The 17,945-nt window shown below is 38.4% G+C and overlaps 1 protein-coding gene across 3 annotated transcripts in view; it reads left to right on the forward strand.

The window, feature by feature from the left end:
* SLC24A2 (solute carrier family 24 member 2) overlaps positions 1-17,945 on the forward strand; it is a 293,748-nt gene that overhangs the window by 154,156 nt on the left and 121,647 nt on the right. For all 3 annotated transcript variants that reach the window (XM_012449991.3, XM_012449994.3, XM_012449992.2), the window contains exon 3: positions 15,949-15,987. In XM_012449991.3, coding sequence (XP_012305414.1) covers positions 15,949-15,987 — 39 coding nt within the window. The remainder of the gene's footprint in view (positions 1-15,948; positions 15,988-17,945) is intronic.

The following is a 17,945-nucleotide window of genomic DNA, read 5'->3' on the forward strand; positions in this document are numbered from 1 at the left end:
TATCAGCCCTTTGTCAGATGGGTAGGCTGTAAAAATTTTTTCCCATTCTGATGGTTGCCGATTTACTCTAATGACTGTTTCTTTTGCTGTGCAGAAGCTGTAGAGTTTGATCAGGTCCCATTTGTCTGTTTTGGCTTTTGTTGCCAATGCTTTTGGTGTTTTGGTCATGAAGTCCTTGTCTACGCCTATGTCCTGAATGGTTTTGCCTAGATTTTCTTCCAGGATTTTTATGGTGTTAAGTCTTACGTTTAAGTCTTTAATCCATCTGGAGTTAATTTTAGTGTAAGGTGTCAGGAAGGGGTCCAGTTTCTGCTTTCTGCACATGGCTAGCCAGTTTTCCCAACACCATTTATTAAACAGGGAATCCTTTCCCCGTTGCTTCTTTTTGTCAGGTTTGTCAAAGATCGGATGGTTGTAGATATGTTGTGTTGCCTCCGAGGCCTCTATCCTGTTCCATTGGTCGATATCTCTGTTTTGGTACCAGTACCTTGCTGTTTTGATTACTGTAGCCTTGTAGTATAGTTTGAAGTCCAGTAGTGTGATGCCTCCTGCTTTGTTCTTTTTGCTTAGAATTGACTTGGCTATGCGGGCTCTCTTTTGGTTCCATATGAAGTTTAAGGTGGTTTTTTCAAGTTCTGTGAAGAAGGTCATTGGTAGCTTGATGGGGTTAGCGTTGGATCTGTAAATTACTTTGGAGAGTATGGACATTTTCACAATATTGATTCTTCCTAACCATGAACATGCAATGTTTCTCCATCTGTTTCTGTCCTCTCTTATTTCGTTGAGCAGTGGTTTGTAGTTCTCCTTGAAGAGGTCCTTTACGTTCCTTGTTAGTTGTATTCCTAGGTATTTTATTCTCTTTGTAGCAATTGTGAATGGCAGTTCGTTCTTGATTTGGCTCTCTTTAAGTCTGTTTTTGGTGTGTAGGAATGCTCATGATTTTTGCACATTGATTTTGTATCCTGAGACTTTGCTGAAGTTGCTTATCAGTTTCAATACAATCATGTCATCTGCAAATAGAGACAATTTGACTTCCTCCTTTCCTATTTGAATACCCTTTATTTCTTTTTCTTGCCTGATTGCTCTGGCTAGAACTTCCAGTACTATATGGAATAGGAGTAGTGAGAGAGGGTATCTTTATCTAGTGCCAGATTTCAAAGGGAATGCTTCCAGTTTTTTTCCATTCAGTATGATATTGGTCATTGGTTTGTCGTAAATAGCTTTTATTATTTTGAGATACGTTCCGTCAATACCTAGTTTATTGAGGGTTTTTAGCATAAAGGGCTGTTGAATTTTGTCCAAGGCCTTCTCTGTGTCGATTGAGATAATCATGTGGTTTTGTCTGATTCTGTTTATGTGGTGAATTACGTTTATAGACTTGCATATGTTGAACCAGCCTTGCATCCCTGGGATGAAATCCTACTTGATCATGGTGGATAAGCTTTTTGATGTGCTGTTGCAATTGGCTTGCCAGTATTTTATTGAAGATTTTTGCATCTATTTTCATCATGGATATTGGCCTGTAGTTTTCTTTTCTTGTTGAGTCTTTGCCGGGTTTTGGTATCAGGATGATGTTGGTTTCATAAAATGATTTGGGAAGGACTCCCTCTTTTTGGATTATTTGGAATAGTTTCAGAAGGAATGGTACCAGCTCCTCTTTGTAAATCTGGTAGAATTCGGCTGCAAACCCTTCTGGACCTGGGCTTTTTTTGGATGGTAGGCTCTTAATTGCTGCCTCGACTTCAGACCTTGTTATTAGTCTATTCAGGGTTTCAACTTCTTCCTGGTTTAGGCTTGGGAGGAGGCAGCTGTCCAGGAATTTATCCATTTCTTCCAGGCTTACTAGTTTATGTACCTAGAGTTGTTTGTAATAATCTCTGATGATGGTTTGAATTTCTGTGGAATCTGTGGTGATATCCCCTTTATCGTTTTTATTGCATCTATTTGATTATTCTCTGTTTTCTTTTTTATTAATCTGGCTAGTGGTCTGTCTATTTTGTTGATCTTTTTGAAAAACCAGCTCCTGGATTTATTGATTGAAGGGTTTTTTGTGTCTCTGTCTCCTCCAGTTCTGCTCTAATCTCAGTTATTTCTTGTCTTCTGCTAGGTTTTGAGTTTTTTTTATCTTGTTTCTCTAGCTCTTTCAATTTTGATGATAGGGTGTCAATTTTAGATCTCTTCTTGCTTCTGTTGTGGGCACTTATTGCTATATATTTTCCTCTAGAGACTGCTTTAAATGTGTCCCAGAGATTCTGATATGTTGTGTCTTCGTTCTCGTTGGTTTCAAAGAACATCTATTTCTGCCTTCATTTCATTGTTTATCCAGTCAACATTCAAGAGCCAGTTGTTCAGTTTCCATGAAGCTGTGCAGTTCTGAGTTAGTTTCTTAATCCTGAGTTATAATTTGATTGCACTGTGGTCTGAGAGACTGTTTGTTATGATTTCCGTTCTTTTGCATTTGCTGAGGAGTGATTTACTTCCAATTATGTGGTCAATTTTAGAGTAGGTGTGATATGGTGCTGAGAAGAATGTATATTCTGTGGATTTGGGGTGGAGAGTTCTGTAAATGTCTATTAGGTTTGCTTGTTCCAGGTCTGAGTTCAAGTCCTGGATATCCTTGTTAATTTTCTGTCTCCTTGATCTGTCTAATATTGACAATGGGGTGTTAAAGTCTCCCACTATTATTGTGTGGGAGTCTAAGTCTCTTTGTAAGTCATTAAGAACTTGCCTTATGTATCTGGGTGCTCCTGTATTGGGTGCATATATATTTAGGATCGTTAGCTCTTCTTGTTGCATTGATCCTTTTACCATTCTGTAATGTCCTTCTTTTTCTCTTTTGATCTTTGTTGCTTTAAAGTATATTTTATCAGAGACAAGAATTGCAACTCCTGCTTTTTTTTGCTCTCCATTTGCTTGGTAAATCTTCCTCCATCCCTTTATTTTGAGCCTTTGTGTATCCTTGCATGTGAGATGGGTTTCCTGGATACAGCACACTGATGGGTTTTGGCTTTTTATCCAATTTGCCAGTCTGTGTCTTTTGATTGGGGCATTTAGTCCATTTACACTTAGGGTTAATATTGTTATATGTGAATTTGATCCTGCCATTATGATGCTACCTGGCTGTTTTGCCCATCAGTTGATGCAGATTCTTCATTGTGTTGATGCTCTTTACCATTTGGTATGTTTTTGGAGTGGCTGGTACTGGTTGTTCCTTTCTATGTGTAGTGCCTCTTTCAGGAGCTCTTGTAAGATAGGCCTGGTGGTGATTAAATCTCTGAGTACTTGCCTGTTCGCAAAGGATTTTATTTTTTCTTCACTTATGAAGCTTAGTTTGGCTGGATATGAAATTCTGGGTTGAAAGTTCTTTTCTTTAAGGATGTTGAATATTGGCCCCCACTCTCTTCTGGCCTGTAGTGTTTCTGCTGAGAGATCTGCTGTGAGTCTGATGGGCTTCCCTTTGTGGGTAACCCGACCTTTCTCTCTGGCTGCCCTTAGCATTTTCTCCTTCATTTCAACCCTGGTGAATCTGACGATTATGTGCCTTGGGGTTGCTCTTCTAGAGGAATATCTTTGTGGTGTTCTCTGTATTTCCTGGACTTGAATATTGGCCTGCCTTGCTAGGTTGGGGAAGTTTTCCTGGATAATATCCTGAAGAGTATTTTCCAGCTTGGATTCATTCTCTTTGTCATGTTCAGGTATACCTATCAAACGTAGATTAGGTCTTTTCACATAGTCCCATATTTCTTGGAGACTTTGTTCATTCCTTTTTACCCTTTTTTCTCTAATCTGGCCTTCTCATTTTATTTCATTGAGTTGATCTTCGACCTCTAATATCCTTTCTTCTGCTTGGTCAATTCGGCTGTTGAAACTTGTGCATGCTTCGTGAAGTTCTCGTGTTGTGTTTTTCAGCTCCATCAATTCACTTATATTCCTCTCTAAGTTGTCCATTCTCATTAGCATTTCATCAAATCTTTTTTCAAGGTTCTTAGTTTCTTTGCATTGGGTTAGAACATGTTCTTTTAGCTCAGAGAAGTTTCTTATTACCCACCTTCTGAAGCCTGATTCTGTCATTTCATTACACTCATTCTCCATCCAGCTTTATTCCCTTGCTGGTGAGGAGTTGTGATCCTTTGTAGGAGGAGAGGTGTTCTGGTTTTGGGTGTTTTCATCCTTTTTGCGCTGGTTTCTTCCCATCTTTGTGGATTTATCCACTTGTGGTCTTTGTAGTTGCTGACTTTCAGATTGGGGTTCTGAGTGGCCACATGCCTTTTAACATGCAAAGGTCATTAAACTATGGTGTATCCATACCATGAAATATTACTAAACAGTAAAAAGGAACAAACTGTTGATATATACAATAATCTGGATTCACTCTAAGGAAATTATACTAAATGGAAAAAAGCAAACCTGAAAAGTATACATATGACACTATTCCATTTACATATCATCTATGAAATAATTACAGAAATGGAAAACAGATTAGTGGTTTCCAGGGATTAGCAGGTGGGGTGGGAATGGGTGTAGACATAAAAGGATAGCACAGGGGAGTCTTGTGATGTTGGTACACTTAAGTATCTTGATTGCAACGGTGGTTACATGAAGCTACACGTATAATTAAACTGCATAGAAGAACACACACATAATGCACAATCATAAATAGGTGCACACATAACTGGTGAAATCTGAATGTGTTCCATAGATTGTACCAATGTCAACTTCCTAGTTTTAATATTGTACTATAGTTGTGCAAGCTGTTATCATTGGAGGAGGTTGGGTTAACCTCACTCAACCTTTTACCCCTAATCTTTAAAATGTTTAATCAATAAACATTTTGTTTTTTGATTTTTTGTTTATTGTTTTGCAACTACCCGTGAATCTATAATTATTTCCAAATAAAAAGTTCTTAAAAATGTTTCCTATGAATACCTGCCACCTAGGATTACAAATGAGCATTTAGTACAGTATTTCAACTGTAGTTAGTGCTCAGTAAAGGTCAGGAAGGATTTTATGTATTAACTGCTGCTGTTGCTACTTAATTGGAAGAATGTGTCTTAGAAGTGACATTTAGACTAGAATATATACTCCATGAAAGCAAGGATTTGTTCTATTTTAGTCACTGTTTTATCCCTGCACCTAGAAAAATGTAACACATATAAGATGCTTATTAAGCATGCATGTGATGAAGAATGAATGGGGATTTTTTTAAATGCCATGAAGAAGGATATTTCACAAATGAAGCAAGAGGGAATAACATGGTAATATCCCGGGTAGGCACAGATAAAATGGCAATTTGCCTGGACTGCCTATGAGAGCAAAGGATGGCAGGTGGGGTGCAGGGAATAAGCTGAGATATTGAGGATAAGTTTGAATCTTGATTTGACTCACTCTACCCTAAACTGCATCAGCCTCAGATGCCTTGAGAAGGTAACTGTCCTTGTGTCAAGCCCCACTAGTGGGACTCTTAGTCCTTACCATGCACTCTGTTTTCCAAGGTGGCCAGGTGTCTCATGGTCAACACCCACTGGAACTGAATCTTACTGCCACATTCTCCACTTCACTTCATGGTGGGCCTATTCCATTCAACACTTTCACCAGCTGAAAGAGATGACCCCTACTACTGTACTCACCTCAGCCATTAGTAGTACAGGTTCAACTGGACCACCAAAAGAAAGACTGGCTTTTTCAGGTTAAGAGACCCATACAACAGTGTCTGGGCACAGAGCCTCAGGGACTAAGCCAGAGAGTGTTTTAATAACGTCACTCTGTATTAGTCAGATAGTTTCTGCTGACCGTGCCCTAAGCCGCAACACTGAACTCAGTCACCTCAGTTCTTTTGTGCCTCATGGTGAGTTTCCTGCATGTTTGAGAATTCTCCTTCCTTTGCAAAGTCTAGTCTCACCACTTGTAACCAGCAATAAAAACTTCTGTGTTTGCAGAGTGTCTGTGAGATGGCAGCACACTGGTAGGAAAATATGAAGTATAAAGATGTGTAATATGTAAGACCCCCTCACTCAAGGAGTTTACAAGCCCAGCAAAGCAGGCAAAATGGCAAACATGGCAGTTGGGAGAGCTCTGAAATGATGACTTTAACTAACACAGGAGTTCGAAGAAGGGAGGTTTGATATTGCTGCATTTCCACAGGACTGAGGAAATAGTGGCCCGGTCAGAGCACTCATCCCAGATACCTGGGAGGAGACTGATTGCAGAAGCAGTGGGTCATTCACAGAAACAAATGCCAAGAGGAAAGTGACACAATGCAGTGTTGGACCGAGAAGAAGCTATTTACCTCCAGCCTCATTATGGATGAGCATATGGGCTCATTAAAAATATATAAGATCTGATTCAACTTATTTATTATTAAACATGAGCACCGAGCACCACTATGCTAGGTACTGTGGAATAATATCAAATGGAATAGGCATGGTCTGTGCCTTCAGAAGGGTGCTCAGTAGTGAAAAAGAGAGAAATGAGACAAATGATACAAAAGAATGAACTAAGGAGGAGGGGACACACAGTGGGAATGGAATGCGGAAGTAGCCAGGCAGTGTTTGAAATGAACTTGCTGTGTCCCACTTTTATAACTCATCTTCGTGACATGAATGATTTTAGCTTCCTCTTGGCCTCCCTTGGGAAAGACGAGCAGATCAAGGAATGAGACTGATTCTCATTATCTGCATTTTCAACAGAAAATGTTATATGCTTGATATTTGTGCCCTTTATTTTTCCCCAAGTTTACTTACATTTGCATTTATATTATTAAATATTTAAATTGGTTTTATATGATGTTTTTGCTGCCTAGAAATTCCAAAACTAAATTCAGCAAATTTGGCATCTGTATTTTTCTGCCTGTATGGAAATTTTATCAGAGTCCTTTGGAATCAGGTACTGATATGGTAACCGTTGAAATTTCTGAGATCAGAAGTTAAAATGTGAAGAAGAATGAATCGGCTATATTAATGAGGCAGCACTGTTATAGCTAGAAGACCACAAATATGAAAAGTTATATGTATCAAAATCACTATTTACATTCAAATTGTAGGGTTTTGTTCTCTTTGAGGTTCAAGTTTTCTCCTTTTTTAAAAAAATATCTTTTAAAAAGATTGGCAAAAAAAATTGTTACCATTAATATTATAAAAAATTAAATTGCATCTTCAATTATTATCAGTTTTAAAATTCATCTTAAGCATCTAGTGCCCTTTGCTCAATCAATTCTGTTAATATATGTGTTGTTTGTAATTTTATAGACATAGGTTTGTTCTTTATATTTTTATAGTCTTTGCCAGCTTCTCTCCAAACAAGAACAGATGCTAAATCTAGGATTAATAAATGTATGATAAAGTGTGATTACAAAAGCAATGATTAGACCACAGATAATCCTCTTAAGTGTATTCTTAAGTGTGACACTTAATTTTAAGTGATCTAATAATAACTACCCTTTCTATCTAGTTAATTTAACGATATAACATATTTATTCTGAAATGCAGGTTCCATAAAGACAGATATTTTTACCAGTTTGGGCCACACCTAAATCCCAGGAACCTAAAAGAATCCCTGGCCATATATAAGTGTTTGATAAATATTATCAAATAATTACTGTTAAATGAATGAATGAATGTTCTTTATTCAAAAGTTGCTATTCAGACTCTCTCACTGACGCTTTAAACACCAAGTGATTATTTTCGTTTTTTGAGTTTGTTCTTTCCCTGAAACAAAGAAACAGCACTAGTCCTTGAAGTGTCAGAAATAAAGACCGAGCCCAAACTTCCAAATAAACTAAACATAGAAGTGTCTCATGACCGCAGTGATAACTGAGACCACCAGGGGGCCCCTCTTTTCCCACCTACTGCTGAGCTATCAACTCCTTAATACAAGTCAACTTGATATATGGAGCAACTCATTTGCAGTTTTACTTAAACCTATGCCTTTCTGAAGGCATAAAAAGTGCCTTCATGACCTTCAAGAGACACAAATAATAATAGTAAATCATGACAATAGTAAGCGAGTCTAAATAACGATGCTGGAAGAGAAACAATAGCCTCTGCAACTTCCTCTGCTCCCAGATACTAGCTTTTTGTACAAAATAAACACAAAAGCTTTCATTCTAAATTCACAACAATCACTTGCCACTATTTTCTCACCTCCATTGGAAGTCAGAGCTCATAAACAGTTCTTATTTTTTTCCTACTCTTTTTTATTTTATTTTATTTTATTTTATCTTATTTTATTTTGTTCTATGTTTTGAGACTGGCTCTTGCTCAGTCGTCCAGGCTGGAGTACAGAGGTGTGATTGCGGCTCACTGCAACCTCTCCCTCCCCGGTTCAAATGATTCTCCTGCTTCAGCCTTCCAAGTAGCTGGGATTACAGGCACCTGCCACCATGCCTGGTTAATATTTGTATTTTTAGTAGAGGTGAAGTTTCACCATGTTGGCTAGGCTGGTCTCAAACGCCCAGCCTCAAATGATCTGCCTGCCTTGGCCTCCCAAAGTGCTGGGATTACAGGCCTGAGCCACTGCACCTGGCCTAATTTTTGTATTTTTTTTAATTTTGTGTTTCCAATAAGTATTTATTAAACATGCAACTTTTGGTGAATGATTATTGTGTATTCTTTTTTTATTTTTTATTTTTATTTTTTGAGTGGCTAAACTAGCATTTTTTTTCTTTTTTTATTGCATTTTAGGTTTTGGGGTACATGTGAAGAACATGCAAGATTGTTGCATTGGTACACACGTGGCAGTGTGATTTGCTGCCTTCCTCCTCATCACCTATATCTGGCATTTCTCCCCATGCTATCTCTCCCCAAGTCCCCACCCCCTGCTGTCCCTCCCCTGTTTCCCCCCGACAGACCCCAGTGTGTGATGCTCCCCTCCCTGTGTCCATGTGATGTACACAAAATATTTTTTACTGTATTTAGAGTTGTACTGTCTGCAGTCTGCTCACAGGTCGCTGCAAGGAAAATGCCACTTTCTCGTTTCCCCAGTGCTTAGGAAGGCTCTGGAGCCCAGCTGTCGGAGTTCGTATCTGAGCTCTGCCACTTGCTGGCTATGCAGCCTTGGACAAATTGTCCAACTCCATCGGCTTCAGGGTCCTCATGTGTTAAAGGAAGAGTAAATGCTTATAATCCCTATTATTGTGAGGATTCGATGAGTGAGGTATTATATATATAACACTTGGCACACATCGAGCCACAAATATTACCTGGTATTACTGAAATCTGCCTCATTTGCTACAAAGTATTCTGTAATTTGTTTCACACCAGCATTTGTTGGACCTTTTTAAAAAATCACATCCTCTAAGCTTGTCCAACCTGCAGCTCACGGGGCACAAGCGGCCCAGGATGGCTTTGAATGTCGCCCAGCACAAATTCTTAAACTTTCTTAAAACATTATGAGTTCTTTTTTAATTCATCAGCTGTTGTTAGTGTTAGTGTATTTTATGTGTGGCCCAAGACAGTTCTTCATCCATTGTGGCTCAGGGAAGCCAAAAGATTGGACACCTCCTGTCTTCGACACATTCCTCAAAAGAAGTAAGACAACTGAGACTTAATAGATGAGTGCATGTTGCATTCTTTACTAGTCAAAGGAAATTTGTGTGACTAATGCCAGAACACCACTAACAGACTGTGTTTGATTGGCATATCAAAATTATTCATTAGCAATTGTGAGAATTGCTAAAACAGTACCACAAAGTAAATTAGGAACATCTGGATTTTTCAGGGGAAAAGATAGCAGTGGTTATAGTTAGGTTAATTCCTAAATCAAGTGAATTAACACTGGTGCTTAGTATCCTCAGTACAGAAATAGCCTGAGGCCCTTCTTGCCTCTTTCTCCCTTTGTAAGATGAGGATTACTGTCTTCTCTGTACCTACTTAATAAGAAAGATTAATTAGTCCTTTAAGAGGTAGACTTAAATAATCACCATTACTATTAATTTAGCCAGTGGCACAAGCAACTGAGAAGCTCTGGTAACTGACAGAAACACACAGTTCTGTTCTGCCTGGGTGCTCTCACTCACTCAGGCCTCTTAATTGCATTTTAAGTAGCCACAGTTAGGGACCATGGAAGGCACAGAGGTGAATCCTGTCCTCAAGGATCTTACAACTTCCAGTATTAGGGAGGCTAACTGAAGGAGTTGGGTAAAAAATATTAAAATATTGCATATAACTTATCAATTCTGTGACAGGCATTGAAAGAATTCATTTTTAAAAGTTTATGCTAATGTTCCAATGGAGTGCACAAGATAATGATTTGGGATGCCAGAAAAAAAAGTTAAGACTTCAATTTATTGTTATCTTTTTAAAAGGAGGGAAGAAATTAGTCTATGTTTTTATAATGGTTGACAGTAGTACATAAATAGATAAGTAGATAGGCTGGGAACAGTTGCTTACACCTATAATCTCAGCACTTTGGGAGGCTCAGGCAGGAGGATCACTTGATGCTAGGAGGTCAAGACCAGTCTGGGCAATATAGCAAGAATCTGGTCTCTAAAAAAATTTTTTTCTTAATTAGTTGGACATTATAGTGCTTTCTATAGTCCCAGCTACTTGGGAGGCTGAGGCAGGAGGATTGCTCGAGCCCAGAAGTTTGAGGTTTCAGAGAGCTCTAGTCCCACCATTGCACTCCAGCCTGGGCAACAGAGCAAGACTCTATGTCTTAAAAAACTAAACTAAAATAAAAGAGTACGTGAAGATTCACATTATATATGTTACTTGTTGAGAATGTAGAATGTTTCTGATAATGGTATATGATCAAGAAATTTTGGAGACTCTGATTACAGTTGTGTAGATTTAACTTGTCAGTTAAGTTCTGCTTCATGAAGTCACCCTGGCCCCCTTGCCTTACTGAGTATTTCAAATTGTTCTTCAACTGTCTCTAAGCAATTTCTCTTCTATTCCTTCCATGTTGGCGAACATATCTATTCTTCTCAAATTTTTTTCTACTATCTCAAGCATTTCATGATCCTGAGGGTTATTCAAACAGATCATCAAAAGGCTTTGCTTCCACACTGTGAGCTTTCATTACCACACTTCTTATTTAGATCATTTCTACCCCTTCTGTTCATCACAATGTATTTATTTAAACCAGAACTGTAAAATGGGTATTCCTGCACCCTGGGCTGTCCTCTTCAGCACTTCATTGTTCTCTGAGATTCCTTCTTTACAGAAGGAGCATGATTGTGGGATAATTACCCAGCAACCAGGCAAAGTAATTTGAATTTAAATTTCTATTTCTTTCTCTAGGAATATATTTAATCTCTCCTCCCTTAATGTTTTAGGGAATATGTAAAGACACAGTAAAAGGAGGGAGAGAGAGATGAGTTTCCATCTGACTAAGAGGTGGTAGGATCTCTTTCCTTTTAGACTGCAGATCTGTGGTCTCTGCACCTTGTAACTAGTCTTCCCAATAGGCTTTGAGGTTTATTCATCTTTAACCAGGAGAGACATTGTGAATGTTTTTATTTATTACAGTAATGTATTGAAAGAAAAGGGAAACATCATTTTGCACTTTGATGTTAGTTTTTTTAAATGAATATCAGTCATTTAAATCATTCCTCATTAAATCTTTCTGAATTCTAAGACATTAAAATTCATGTCCATTGGAATATTGGATTCCTATTTTAATCAAGGGCACATTTGTTTCAGTTTTTTTTTTTTGACAAAATAATTATATGTTTAAGTTTATTTCTATAGACTTTTTAATGCTTCCAGGTCCTTGGCATAAGGCATTTTAGGCACATTTTGCAGGAGTCGGTGGAATATTAAAGTGGTGGAAGTTGATGGCTGTTACTTAGCTTTTGTGACAAATTGCTTATTGTTCTTCTGTATCTGATGCCACATCATTGACCAGAAAAACCATCCCTTATTTTACACACTTGTCTTTTGGCCTATGAAGTCTTCATGGCAACCCATTTGATTATGTGGTTTGTAAATGGATAATTACTAGTCAGAGTGAACCATGGACATGTTAATGTCCTCTTATTGAGTGGCCCTGAGGCAGCTGGACTGCAGTATTGACCTAATTTTTATGTGTGTGAGGTGAGACTAAGGGCCTGTATGTGCTGAAAGGCTATATACAAAGTTCCATCAAAACTATACTTTATAGTCAGCAAAATCATTTCTGGCTTTTGAGGATCAAAGGAAGAAAGATGATTTAAGGACTTGGGACTGATTTATAGCGTGAAAATGCTATCTAAATGAGCTATGCATTTTATTATCTGGGGTGGCAGCGTAAATGGATACTTTCAAAACACCTATGAAATAAGTAGCAAAATTCCTATGTAGAAATGGGATTTCCACCAGGAAGGACAATAGAGATTAACAGCATCTTCCAGCTGCTCAATTTAAGTGCATTCACCGTATGACTGATTTGGAGTTATTGAGAAGAGAGCTGGTTTAAATCGAATCAAGGTTTGAATTACAGAATACTTTCTTGTAAATGGAAGATGGCCTGGCAAAAGTCTTGCTTTCATGAATGGAGAGGGGAGTCTGCATTGGCACGCCAAAGCCCTGACCTGAACTTCACGATGCATTTTATGCATTCTCTTAAACAGTCCTCAAAGAATTGCTGTGCGTGCGCTATGGATTGGCTTAAAAGATTTTTTTCCTATAGCTATAGGAAATTTATTTATAAATCATTCATTAGTTATTTATTTATTCATAGGAGTTTGTTAAACCATTCTGCAGCACACTGACCACCAGGAATTGGACTTTCATAAGAGTACAGCCCAAATGAGTGGTATTTTGGTGTGTTTAAAATTAAGGGAGTTGGCCGGGCGCGGTGGCTCACGCCTGTAATCCCAGCACTTTGGGAGGCCAAGGCGGGTGGATCACGAGGTCAAGAGATCGAGACCATCCTGGTCAACATGGTGAAACCCCGTCTCTACTAAAAATACAAAAAATTAGCTGGGCATGGTGGTGCGTGCCTGTAATCCCAGCTACTCAGGAGGCTGAGGCAGGAGAATTGCCTGAACCCAGGAGGCGGAGGTTGCGGTGAGCCGAGATCGCGCCATTGCACTCCAGCCTGGGTAACGAGCGAAACTCCGTCTCAAAAAAAAAAAAAATTAAGGGAGTTAAAAAGCAAAATGCATCATAAGAACACCAAGATTAATCCTTAAGGTCATGTTAGTCCTCTTTTGAAGAAGCCGTCTTCTGTAACATCCCGTGGGTTAGAATAAACTTGCCAGCTATTCAATGGCCCTAAAAATAAATTCACAACACTAGGCCAACCCAAAACCCACTAGCTATACGTATGAAAATCATTTCTTTGTCACCTTCGCTAGTTACTTCCAGTGTAATTAAACCCCTTTAAAATTAAATTTGTAATGCAATCAACTGCATGTTGTCATGACAGTGAGGCTGCTTCAGGAAGCAATTAGAGCAAGGCTAAGTCAGGTGAACCCTGAATTATCAGTAGATGTGGGTGAGCCCCTGGAAATGGGCAATTACCATAATAGTCACACTTCTTATCTCTTTTGCAACAGGGCTACATAAAAGGAAAGTAGAGGGGTGTTTTAATGGCCTCCGCTGCCATTTGTGTGTTTCCCTAAATTTATCCATTATACCCTGATGTATATTCATGTCTGCAGATCACACTTGAAAGAAAACTAATGATGTCAACTGCAGACATTAAACAGTGGGAAATTTTGTAAAGAATTTCAGACCTTTCTCTGCACTCAGTTTTTTCTTTGTAGAATCTATGTACAAGGCATTTTCCTTCCACTTTTTATGTATTATGATCCTCCTTGCTTGTGAGAGAAAAAGGAATTCAATAGAGTAGATATTTTTTTCTTCCTTTCAGACCAAAAGGCAGGTTTGGATTTTTTTCCTTCCTTAAATAATTTAGTTAGATATATTTTTTAAAATTCAAACTCTCAGCTGGTGATGTTTCTGCCCTTATAAAGCCCACCCGTTTCTCTCCCCGCCTTCATCCTGTCCCTTCATGTTCTATCACTGTGGTATCAATTCCAGCTCGTAATTATTGGCCTCCCATTTAGCCACAAGGTGTAAAGTTGCTAACTGATGAGGAGTGTTCTGAGCTTCATCTCAATGTATGTCTACAGGCTGAGCTTACTGCCCTGGAAAATTTCCCTGAGGGATTGCTCTGTAGAATGTGAGGCCATTTGTTGAACTGTCTGATGTGGAAGGAAAGAAAAGGAGAGGACCTGCCAGAGAGAAGCAGGATTTCAGAGGAAAGTGGGAAATCAAAGGACAGGTTCCTGTCCACTACAATTCCACAACAGGCTCTGGGGAACTAGGGCATCAGGATATTCCCCTATTAGCGTTTTTAGAGAAGTCACTGAGAGAGAGCCTCCAACCCAAGAGGTATGGCAAATTTAGAGATGCCCACAGGCTGTGGTCAGAAATTACCACCAACCCAGAACCCTTCTGTCTATGTCTGAGACTTGCAAGTTCTTCAAGAGCCTATAAAAATGCTTGGAACCCAAAGGGGAAAAAAACACATTGGTATTGACTCCAGAATCCAAAAAGGTGTCTACAAAAATCAAAATTATTAAATGTCTAATTGAATATCCACAAAATATTTAACATCAGCCTCATTATGTATTAAATTGCATCTTCTTAAAAATCCATTACAAGTGAAAACAAATTGTAGATTCGATCTTTTCACTTTGTGAGATTTTGAGCATGCTAATACTAAACTAAATGAATGGCACATAGCCAATAATTTGAAATTCAAAATTATAAGAAACCCTTCTATTTGTTTTTACACAGAACTGTATATTTTAGGTGAATTGTATATTTTAAATGGGGTATGGGGAGATCTTAATATCTTTACATGACATGTGTGGTAGACCCTAAAAGAGAAAGCCTAGAGCATGTGAAGGTTTTAAAACAGCTCTGCATCTGGCTACTCTTCTCTAAGTGTGTAATTATTCCTGAAGACATCTGCTCAGACCCTAATGGGGAGTACCAGAAGGCAAGACAGGGGAAGGGTTCCAGTTTGTTCTTGCTGTCTGCACCTGTAGTTGAGGTGAAGTGATGAAGGTAGTGTCTAAGCATGAGGAAATATTCACCAGGCACCTGTATCTCACTGGAGAGATCCCAGGGTAGTGCCTGATTCTGGCAAAGAAGGAGAGTTCCTATTGAGTTGAAAAGTAAAAGCTGTCCACGTAGGTCACGTGGGTAGAATTCCACTGCCCCCTTGTCTGCGTTGCATTCACTACCAGCAGATTGCCAGGCCTTTATGTGCCCTTGTGTTCTAATCCATATTTCCCAACTGAACAGAGACTTCTATTTTTAGAATAGAAAACTTAAGCTGGTGGGAACAGAAGAAAAGATGGGTTATCTGATTTCCCTGTGGGATAACCCTAGTCTTTAATTCAGTGGCCTAACTTCTGTAAGCTTTATTTTTTTCATAATACATAGAGCAATGAGTGCTGACTTCCTCCGAAACATATAGAAATTGACATTTCTTTGCAATCCCATCTCCCAGTAACAACCACTAATAACAATTTGGTATCATTCTTACAGAATTTTTTTTCTTTACAGGCACTGAAGTATTAGTAATTTATTTTTCTTTATGAAATGAAACAATAATAAATATTTATAAATGTTTAATTTTTTTCAGTTATCAATATATCTTAGATATTTTCCATATCAGTACATGTGAATTACCTCATTCATTTTAATGATCACATGGTACTCCACTGCATGGCTGGGCCACAGTTGACTTAACTGTTCTGTATTGCTAGGCATTCAGGTTGGCCATTCAACTTAGACCTTTCAGAAGAATGAATCATGTACCTAAATAAACCATTATATATTAGCTAGAAATATATATCCTCAGTCCCCTGTTTTGGCTTAAGTTATCCCAGGAGCAGAAAGAACAAAATCTTCCCCTATATTGATGCTTGTTATTAAATGTAAATGTCATATGTGATTCCTCATTTATTTATTTCTTTGTCTTTTGTCTTTGCCTTTTCCTCCTATGCAGCCATCTGCAGCCAGGGACAAGGATGAACCGACTCTACCGGTAGGAAGCAGTGGCTTTGTCTGTACCTGCTCGTGTGCCTGTGGAGAGGGGGGGCGGGTGTGGGAGTAAGAGGGGTTTGTGTGCTCAAATAATCACTCTTTCCCTTGGAAAACTTAAATAGTCTAACCCCTGGTGTGTACTTCTACTCCATGCTACAGTTGGTGATGACTGAATTCTGACATTCACTGACACATGTTTTCTGGGACTGGGTTTCAAAAGTTTGAATTTCCTATTCCATTTGGTATGAACTTTCTTAGGAATTGGAAGAGTGAGATATTTCCAAATTGCATTCCAAGGGATGTTGAACTAGTATTTGGGGGTGGTGTGGATCTAATGCTCAGCATCTGTTTTCTTTGTGTATCTGCATGCACATCCTCTGATTGGAAATTTCTTTTGGTCTCATCAAAAGAAATGCTGCATGAGACCTATATACTTAATATATAAACTTACTTCCCAAAAGAATGCTTTCAGTATTTCTCTAGATATAATATTTTTCAGATGAAGATCTCCACAGTGGAGTTCTTGCAGTTTCCAAGAATAAGGACAATAGAGGTTATGACAAATTATTACTGATAAACACATTTTTAGTTCCTATTTAATTAACACATCACAATTCAAATTTTGCAGCATGGTAAAGAAACAACCTTCAAAATTTTTGTGTTCAGCCATCAAACAGTGATTACATTTCCATTCTGTTCAGGTCTCCTAAGCTTGCTCCTAAAATATTTTGAATCTTAATCATCTGAATCCTCTATAATAACACAATACATTCAAAAATGTTTAAGATTTTCAAGGCTAAAATGATTCATAATAAAGATACATGTGACCCTGTTCTTCCTCTTGTAATGCTCAGAGCAAAGATCTAACATTCACTGAGAGCCCATAGAATACACCTGATCCAGTACCAGAAACAGGGTACAGACTCAATCTCTTCTACTGAGGAGCTATAATCTGGTTCACCATTGAGACACCAGTAATCCCCACCGATTCTTTTCCAACCCTATTGAATTGGCAATATAATAGTCAATAGAATGTTATAATATATCACACTAAGGAAGCCAGATTTCTTCGGTTATCTCAGAGTGAGATTTTACCCATACTTTCTACGGGTTTCACGTTTGTCTCCAAATGTGTGGACCATGATTGTTAACAAGTATTTTACAAAATAAGAGCCTATGGGTAATAGTTTGAAAACACTGCCCAAGTTAATCAAGTTAAACATATTTCTGTAGTGTTAGACTTACTGGTCTAATGTGTAGCTTGAAACCCTAAGGTGAGTTGGTCTAGGATATAGCACTTTCCAATATATACTAAATATGTATTTGATCATGGAGTCTCTTAAGGGGCATTTTTGGGGAAGCCCCCTTGTGGGTCTGGAATATGATGGAATATTTTGGAAAACCCTGTTATGCAGAAGTTCAAAAGACATGATGAAGAATAGTATTTTATTTTTACCTGCCCCAGAAAATTTACATGTCAAGCTTTTACACTGAAAGTTCAATACGAAATTAATTCCCTTACATTACAATACCTTTCAACTCCTTAAATCTGTCTGTCTGTAAAGCTTGGCTGCCTCAGAGCCTCTTCCGCTTGTGATAATCAGCACAAAATCAACTGTGGGGAGGCAGCAGATCCTATTCAGGATAAAACCTGTCAAAATACAGAGGAATTGGGAGTTTATAGGTTGTTTGCTTTTAAAGATAGAAGAAAAAGAGTTTGTTGGCAACTTTAGATACTCATTCTCCCTTCTCACCTACCATTTCCACTTATTTGGTCAAAGGATCACAACTAGTAGTTTGTGTAAAAGGAGCCCCCCTCAAAGTTAGGAGAGGTCTCATGGCTTCATGATAGCAGGTTCTGTCTCCTTGAGTCTCACTTCACACAGGCCATGCTGCTTTCTGGATCAGAGCTGTAGTCCCAGAGTAGAGAAGAGGTAGCGCAGGAGATGTGCAAGATGA

Source organism: Aotus nancymaae, unplaced genomic scaffold (genome assembly GCF_030222135.1).
Source record: "Aotus nancymaae isolate 86718 unplaced genomic scaffold, 86718_ANA_hifiasm-v0.15.2.pri h1tg000003l, whole genome shotgun sequence".
Lineage (NCBI taxonomy): Eukaryota > Metazoa > Chordata > Mammalia > Primates > Aotidae > Aotus > Aotus nancymaae.